Source organism: Camellia sinensis, chromosome 3 (assembly GCF_055761805.1).
Source record: "Camellia sinensis isolate YWXY chromosome 3, ASM5576180v1, whole genome shotgun sequence".
Taxonomy (NCBI): domain Eukaryota; kingdom Viridiplantae; phylum Streptophyta; class Magnoliopsida; order Ericales; family Theaceae; genus Camellia; species Camellia sinensis.
This window is the reverse complement of record NC_138963.1, coordinates 17,807,229-17,815,503: the sequence shown is the minus strand read 5'-3', so window position 1 is coordinate 17,815,503 and position 8,275 is coordinate 17,807,229. Positions and strand designations below refer to the sequence as shown.

Genomic DNA, 8,275 nt, shown 5'->3' with positions numbered 1-8,275 from the left:
GCCTTCTCCTACACTACCCTTCCTATTTATAAAGGACCAAGAGTGAGGCCCAAGCAACACGTTGGTATTTTCTCTCAATGCCACCTGTACATAGAGGCTTCTATTTAGGCCATCTGTTTGGCTTTGCTTTTGTCTCATGCATTCACCAAGGGCTAATGGCAGTCATGTTGTTTCTACTTTCTGCCACGTTATTAGTTTGTTGGTATTTAAGGGGTGAAACCACCTGTCCTATATCGTGAGTCATCAAAATTAGTTTGGCTTTATAAAATTCTTAAGGGTTATCACTCCTTTGGTGATTCATAATGATTCCTAAAATTACATATAATTATAAGTTAGGTTCACGTCTAAAAACCTCACTACCAAACTATAAAACATCACTTACCACTTACTAAAATATTTAACGTGCGGTGTCTCACAATTTGTTTCCTTAACAATTTAATCGATTAATTCCCAATTTCCTAAATTATGTATTTATTTATTATTTATTATTATTATTTATTTATTGATTTATTTATTTTTGAGTTCTATTTATTGAAATTTTAAATGAAAATTCGGGTGTCACATTTCTCCTCTCCTTAAAAGAAGTTTGTCCTCAAACTTGACATACCTTGGTTTTCGAAGTGGTGTGGGTATTTGGCTCGCATTTGGCTTTCAGTTTCCCACGTTGCTTCTTCGATACGATGGTTCCTCCATAAGACTTTTACGAGAGGTATAGTCTTATTTCGAAGGACCTGATTACGGCGATCAAGAATTTGTACAGGCTGTTTTTCATAAGGGAGGTCTTCTTGCACTTCCAAGTACTCATAATTGACAACATGCTATGGATTCTGAACATATCGCCGAAGCATCGAAACATGAAACACATTATGCACATTGGACAGTTCGGGTGGAAGCGCAAGGCGATATGCCACAGGACCAATCCTTTCAAGTATCTCGAATGGGCCAATGTAACGTGGGTTTAACTTTCCTCGCTTTCCAAATCAGATAACCCCTCTCGTTGGTGAGATTTTTAGGAACACATGATCACCCACTTGAAATTCTAAGTCTCGTCTCCGTGCATCTGCATAGCTTTTCTGGCGACTCTGAGCAGTACGAATTCGCTGTTGGATGAGTTGGATTTTATCGCTTGTTATTTGTACGATCTCGGGGCCTAATAATTTTCCGTCTCTAATTTCCGTCCAACACAGAGGTGATCGACATCTCCTTCTATATAGTGCCTCATACGGTGCCATTCCAATACTTGCATGGTAGCTATTATTATACGCGAACTCCCCCAAAGATAGATGATCATCTCAGTTACCTTTGAGATCTAACACTCACAAACGTAACATATCCTCCAAAGTCTGGATCGTCCTTTCAGATTGCCCATCAGTTTGAGGGTGATAAGCCGTGCTAAACTTCAGAGTAGTTCCCAAAGCTTCTTGTAATTTGTTCCAGAAATGAGACACGAAGCGGGGGTCTCTATCGGATACGATTGAAACTGGGGTGCCGTATAAGCGAATGATTTCCTTAATGTATAAAGTGGCGAACTTAGATAGAGAGTACATGATTCTGATTAGTAGAAAATGCGTCGACTTCGTCAATCGATCCACGATAACCCATATTGCATCATTCTTCGAGACTGATTGCGGTAGCCCGACCACGAAGTCCATAGTAATGTGTTCCCACTTCCATTCAGGAATAGGGAGTGGTTGCAATATTCCTGCAGGTCTTTGATGTTCTACTTTAACTTATTGACAACGCAGGCATTTGGAGACATGGCTTGCTACGTCTTTCTTCATTCCTGTCCACCAGAAGTGTTCTTTCAGATCGTGATACATCTTCGTATTGCCAGGATGGATCGCAAACCTTGAGCTATTAGCTTCTACCAATATTCTTTTCTTGAGTTCTGGAAGGTCGGGTACGCAAATTCGATTCTGAAATTTTAGCATCCCATTGCTTATTGTGAAGTCAGGATCAGGCGTGCTTCCTTGTTCCTCGTACTTTTTCTTCAAAAGTTTATCTTCACATTGGCAGATTCTAATTTCTTCAATCAACTCGGGCTCCACGACTATGTTGGCGAGCAGTCCATGGATCTTGCGGGTAAAAAGGGTACATGCCAAACTTTTGGTCGTTTTTCGACTTAATGCGTCTGCTACTACGTTAGCTTTGCCGAGATGGTGATAGGTCTCTATATCGTAGTCCTTCATATATTCTAGCCATCGTCGTTGCCTCATATTCAATTCCTTCTGAGTAAACAGATATTTGAGACTCTTGTGATCAATGTAAATCTCACAGGCTGCACCGTAGAGATAATGACGCCAGATCTTGAGGGCGAAGATCACGGCAGCCAATTCTAGATCACGAGTTGGGTAATTCCTTTTGTGAGTCTTTAGTTGGCGGAAGGCATAAGCAATGACCTTCCCATTTTGTATAAGAACGCAACCCAACCCATTGTATGAGGCATCGCTATAAATTACAAACCCTTCTACTTCCGCTGGGAGTGCTAGTGTAACAACCCTCATACTGTTTACTGATTAATGACTGATCGATTACCGATAATCACCAATTACTGCTAAACGGAACTGATAATGACTGATAACTGACTGATAATTGAACTGATTAAAGTACTGAACTGACTGACTGAAATTGGAAAAACGAATTGATTGAGTATATGTTAGTTAAATTGCATTCTATCTGTTTGCCTGTATGATTATCTGTTCATGCTTATATGTTTAAACTGCTAATTGAAGGCCTTATCGGCGGCCGAACTAGAAACCGATTGATGTTCCGTGACCCTCATATTTAATGTGATTTTATGATATAATTATCTGAAAATTGATTAGGTATGATTAAATTAGATTAAATAAGCTAATTGAAGAGTTGGACTTAATTACCGTTCTGCCACTTAGTGGCCACCACATCACACCTCTTGAGCCTTTTACACTCCACGTATGTGATCAAACCAAACATTTCTTCTCCTCTTCTTGCCTCAACCGACCTTAGAGAGAGAGAGACTTGAGGAGTTGGTTTTCATCTCGAATTGCTTGGAATTGTTTGAGAATTGAAGTGTGATTGCTACTTTGAGCTCCTAGACCTTGAATACAAGACTAAGGTAGGACATTCATCTTCTTGTTGTTGTTCTTGAGTTCATTCTTGCACAATTCATGCTTTAATTGTAGAGTTAAGCCATGTTTTGGTGCATACATGTTGGATTGAAGCTCATCTCTTGCATGCATGTTAGTATTATTGCATTTTGAGGTTGATTACATGGACATTAGTACATGCATGCTCATATTGTTGTTATAGACCATGTTTTCATCTGGTTTTGGAAAGAAATGAGCTCATTTGAGCAAGCTTTGGAGCTTCAATTTGGTTTAAAACTCATTCATGCATGTTTGAATGTTGTTCTTGAAAATGGGTTTGAATGTGGTTTTAATTGACTCATCTTTGGGGCTTGAATTCATAAATTGAGCTTTGAAACTTGTTATACATTGAATTTAGTGATGTTTTCCAGAATTTGGGCCCAAGAGGTCGAGTTTGGAGTGGTAGAATGCTTGGTTTGAGCTTGGGAGGCAGATCTGGAAATTCCAGATTTGGCTTCCTCGCTCGAGCGAAGGATTCCCCGCTCGAGCGACCACCTTTGTCCAGGGCTCCGCTCGAGCGACCATCGAGCGACCATCGCGCGTAAAATCACAGCATCCAGTATTTTTACTATTTTGCAGACCGCTCGAGCGAAGGATTACTCGCTCGAGCGAAGCCTTTGAGTTTGGACTTACGCTCGAGCGGAGAAAGTCTCGCTCGAGCGAGGCTCCTATTTTCAGCAAACTTTGCAAAATGTTTTCTAAGTGTATTTTTGCATCCTCATCCCATCCTAGGCATTCTTAGGCCTAGTTTAAGACATCTTGATGAGGATATCGATGTAGAACACACCAAGGCAAATTAGGAATTAAGTTATGATATTTCCCAACTGTGTAGCTTAGTGTGTTCAACCTGTGAACTGTGTAGGGTTGGCGACTGGAGAGACACGCTCTAGCATACTGTAGCCCAGAACTCTGTGAGTAACGATTGTGTAAAGATATGTTCACAAATGATTATTTTCTGAACAACTGAACTGTACTGTTTTCTGAACTGATTACTGTTAACTGAATGAATGTATGTCCTTTATTTCTGAACTGTACTGTGGCATCCTTAGCACCTACTGTTTACTGTTACTGTTACTGTTACAGAGATCTCTGTCGGTTCCCTCGTGGAACCACTACTGTTTACTGACTGATGGCCATCATTACTGTTCGGTCTTTCAAGACCTACTGTTACTGTTATGCTAATGGATGTACCACATATGACTGTTTACTGTACTGAACGACTGAAATACTGATTGAATTGAACTGTTTTCATTACTGTAAGGACATTCATTCTAAACCCCTTTACGCTTTATGTTATTCACTGGGCTTTAGCTCACTGCTCATATATATATGTAGGTGTTCAGGCACCAGACCGCAGCTAGAGGCGTCAGGGTTACTCCAGTTTTGTCAAGCCAGCCTTTGTGCCTCACTGTGAGGTTCCGAGTTGCCATGCTATGGCTTGGGGGTGTTTTGTTTGTTTTTCCCCCTTCTGTACTGTTTTACTGTTGTGTATAGACCGAGTGTTACTATACTGTTATCAAGGGATTAGGTCCCTGTACCGTGTGACTGTAAATTTTGTATAGACTGTACTGTTTGTATATGTATGAATGCATGAAAAATCTTTTTGGCATACAGACTGTCACAGCTCAATGGACACTATTTATTTACTGTATTGGCTTCCGCCAGGCCCTGTACTCTGTTTACTGTATTACTGTTCTGCAGGCCTTCGGTAATCTCGGATTACTGGCCGGTTACGGTGCTAAACCCATAGGGCCGGGTTTGGGTCGTGACAGCTAGTATAGGAGCCATCAGGAGTTTATTCTTCAATTCTTGGAAGCAACGTTCCTGCTTGCCCGTCCATTCAAAGGGCCTGTTCTTCTGAGTTAGCTGGGTCAAGGGTGAAGCTATCTTCGAGAAATCTTGCACAAAGCGCCGGTAATAGCCGGCTAGGCCCAAGAAGTTTCGAATCTCAGACACGTTAGTCGGTCGCGGCCACTCCACGATTGCTGTAACCTTTTGGGGATCAACTGAGATGCCATCTTTGTTAATGACGTGACCGAGGAAGTGTACACTAGTGATCTAGAATTTTCATTTCTTCAACTTGGCATAAAGCTTGTGATCACATAATGTCTGTAGAACTCTTCGCAAGTGGTGCTCATGATCTTCTGGCGATTTGGAGTATATAAGAATGTCGTCAATGAAGACAATGACGAACTCGTAAAGATAAGGTTTGAATACTCGATTCATGAGGTCCATGAAGGCCGCTGGAGCATTTGTGACGCCAAATGGCATGACGAGAAACTCGTAGTGCCCGTAACGAGTTCCGAAGGTAGTCTTTTCGATGCTTTCTGTTTTGACTTTTATTTGATGGTAACCAGAACGCAAGTCAATTTTTGAGAATGCTTGAGCGCCTTGCTGTTGATCAAACAAGTCGTCAATTTGTGGTAGAGGGTACCGGTTCTTGATGGTGACTTTGTTTAGCTCCCGGTAATCGATGCATGGCCTCATTGTACCATCCTTTTTCTTTACGAACAGTACCGGAGCTCTCCATGGTGAGGTACTTGGTCGGATGAAGCCTTTGTCCAGTAGTTCTTGGAGTTGGGTTTTTAGTTCTTTCAATTCTGTCATGGACATGCAGTAAGGGGTCTTTGAGATTGGTTGTGCACCAGGTTAGGTTTCAATGGTGAATTCAATTTCTCGATCAACTGGGGTGCCGGGCAGGTCTTCAGGAAATACATCTGAGAATTCTCAAACCACAGGGATTGCATCAAGTGTGGGGGTCTCTTGTTGAGTATCAATCGCATAACAGCTATAACTACAACAACCCTTTCTTAGTAGTCGTTGGGCTGTCATGAAGGATATAATACATGAAGGGAGAGAGGTTCCAGTTCCTTCGAAAACAAGTTCGAGTTGGTTTGGTGATCGAAGGAAGACCTTTTTGGCTTCACAATCGATAGAGGCATGGTGGGCAGCTAACCAATCCATTCCGAAGATCACATCAAAGGTACTAATGCAGAGGGGAATCAAATTTACATGTAAGGTTTTACCTTTTAAGGATATAGTACAAGATTTGTACATATTAGTACTAAAGGCAGAATTACTAGAAGGAAAAAACACAGATAATACATATCCTAAGGGTTCGGGTGTTGATTCCAACTTGGTAGCAAAGTGTGGTGTAACAAAAGAATGAGTTGAGCCAGAGTCAAAGAGAACATGGGCTAAGTGACCACAAACAGAAAATGTACCTGACACGATGTTCTCTGCAATTTTTGGGTTTCCAGGCACCAAGGCAAAAGTTCTTCCTTGGCGTTTTGGGTCCTTTTTCACTCCTCCAGATACTGTGGGTTTTTGGACTAGTTCAAAGGGGCCAACTGTAGGACTGGCAAGCTTTGGGCAATTTCTCAGCAAATGGCCAACTTGGCCACATTTAAAGCATGCTCCCGTGTCTCGACGGCACTGTCCCAAATGAGTCCTTCCACAGGTAGTGCAAGCTGGAATGGTGTCACCACTGGGATTTGTAGGACCTTGATTGCTTGAACCGGTTGAATTGGTTATGTCTGTATTTACTTTCTTGAAAGGTGTGGCACCGGGCCTTCTGTTATCTCTTTCCCACAATCGCTTCTTCTGGCTTGATTCCCTGGAACGCAAGGTTTTGATCCCTTTCTCCGCAATGTATGCTCGATATACCACCTTCGCATAGGTTGGTAGTTTCAAAACCTCCAGCCTGTCTTTAATTTCATGATCCAATCCCGCTTCAAATTTTCTGGCTTTTCGAGCTTCGGTGGGGATAACATGTGTTGCGAATCGAGCCAGTTGCGTGAACTTGCTTTCGTATTCGGCCACTGTCATGGTTCCTTGCCTTAGATGTATGAATTCCGACACCTTTTGTTCCCGCAGCGAATCTGGAAAGTATTTTTCATAGAATACCTCCAAGAATCTGGCCCAAGTCACAATATCTTCTTTTTCCAGGGCAAGTAGCCACCATTCTTGTGCATCGTCTTTGAAGGTGAATGTGGCAAAAGTCACCTTCTGTCTTTCTGAGCAAGGCAACACGCGGAAAATTTTCTCCATATCTCTGACCCAAGCTTCTGCCACCAGTGGGTTTGTGCTGCCGGTAAATATGGTAGGTTTCAAGTCCTGGAACTATTTTATAGTCGTTGGTTCTTCTCGTCGTTCAGGCAATCCACTGTTAACATTGGTTTGTAGGGCTCGCAAAAAACTAGTAACTGCTCTTTCCATGATTTGCTCCATTTGGTCAGCACCACTGACCGATGATTTGGTTCCATTTCCATCATTAGCCATCACTACAAGGTGAAAATGGTTAGTGAACTTCTTTTTGTTGTTGTTGTTGTCTTTTTTTTTTAATCAATTATTATCACAATATTATATCTATGATTCATAACGATCCTAACATATATATCCAATACATACATTATTTACCTAATACCGGTTTTACTTATATAAGGAAAAGATACTAGTACAACACACTTAGATAACGGTCAAGTGTTAGTGTCTAATCCTACTGATACAAAATTGGATTAGGCTAATCACCGTCAGGTCACCAAAGGATCATCTAGAAGGGGCTGTTAAGCTACCACCATGAGAACTGACTTTGGAAAACTGGCCCATGAAATAACCCTGCAAACTCACTCTGCATGAGAGATTCGAATTCCTACCCACTGTGCTCTATCCCAAAGCAACTCCATACTACCTGGACTATGTAGATAGGAGCACCGTGATCATAACCCCAAAATTCCCGTCCGGTAATTTGTACCAGTACCTCCAAGCATGATACACCGTCAGTGAGGTCCACAACTGAGGTATGGACAATATGCTATGGAGGAGGTGTCGTGGTGCGGATATGGCTGCTAGGATATACGTGTCCCCTCCGCTCCGCAAAGCCTAGGGGTAGAGGTGCGACCAGAAAATGCGGCTTCTCTAAGTCTGGAGCAAGGCCAACGACGCGGGTCGGCCCTATGTATCTCTCACGAGTGCTGCCTCGGCTAAGTCTCTAGAATAAGAAATCCTCATCAGGGTCGTCCTGTAAATACGCGGGTCGTCCCATGAGTCGGTCTAGTGTGGGGTGGGTTTGCCTGACAAGACTCTCCGAATCACCCCAGCCCTCTAATAAGTTTGGGACAAGATGAACTCCTGGAGGCTCGAACCAAAAC

The 8,275-nt window shown here is 42.2% G+C and overlaps 1 protein-coding gene across 1 annotated transcript; it reads right to left on the bottom strand.

The window, feature by feature from the left end:
* Positions 1 to 5,852: 5,852 nt before the first annotated feature.
* On the bottom strand, positions 5,853 to 7,175 carry LOC145821355 (uncharacterized). Its single transcript, XM_082917859.1, has 2 exons — positions 6,350 to 7,175; positions 5,853 to 6,151 (listed from the first exon to the last, which is right to left on the bottom strand). Exons 1-2 carry the CDS (start codon positions 7,173 to 7,175, stop codon positions 5,853 to 5,855), a joined length of 1,125 nt encoding a protein of 374 aa, XP_082773985.1.
* Between the last annotated feature and the right edge of the window lie 1,100 nt (positions 7,176 to 8,275).

Coding starts and splice junctions, on each gene's coding strand:
- LOC145821355 (XM_082917859.1), bottom strand. CDS start 7,175: ATGGAGAAAATTTTCCGCGTGTTGCCTTGCTCAGAAAGACAGAAGGTG. Junction 6,152..6,349: donor TGCAGAGAACATCGTGTCAG/GTACATTTTCTG, acceptor TATCCTTAAAAG/GTAAAACCTTACATGTAAAT.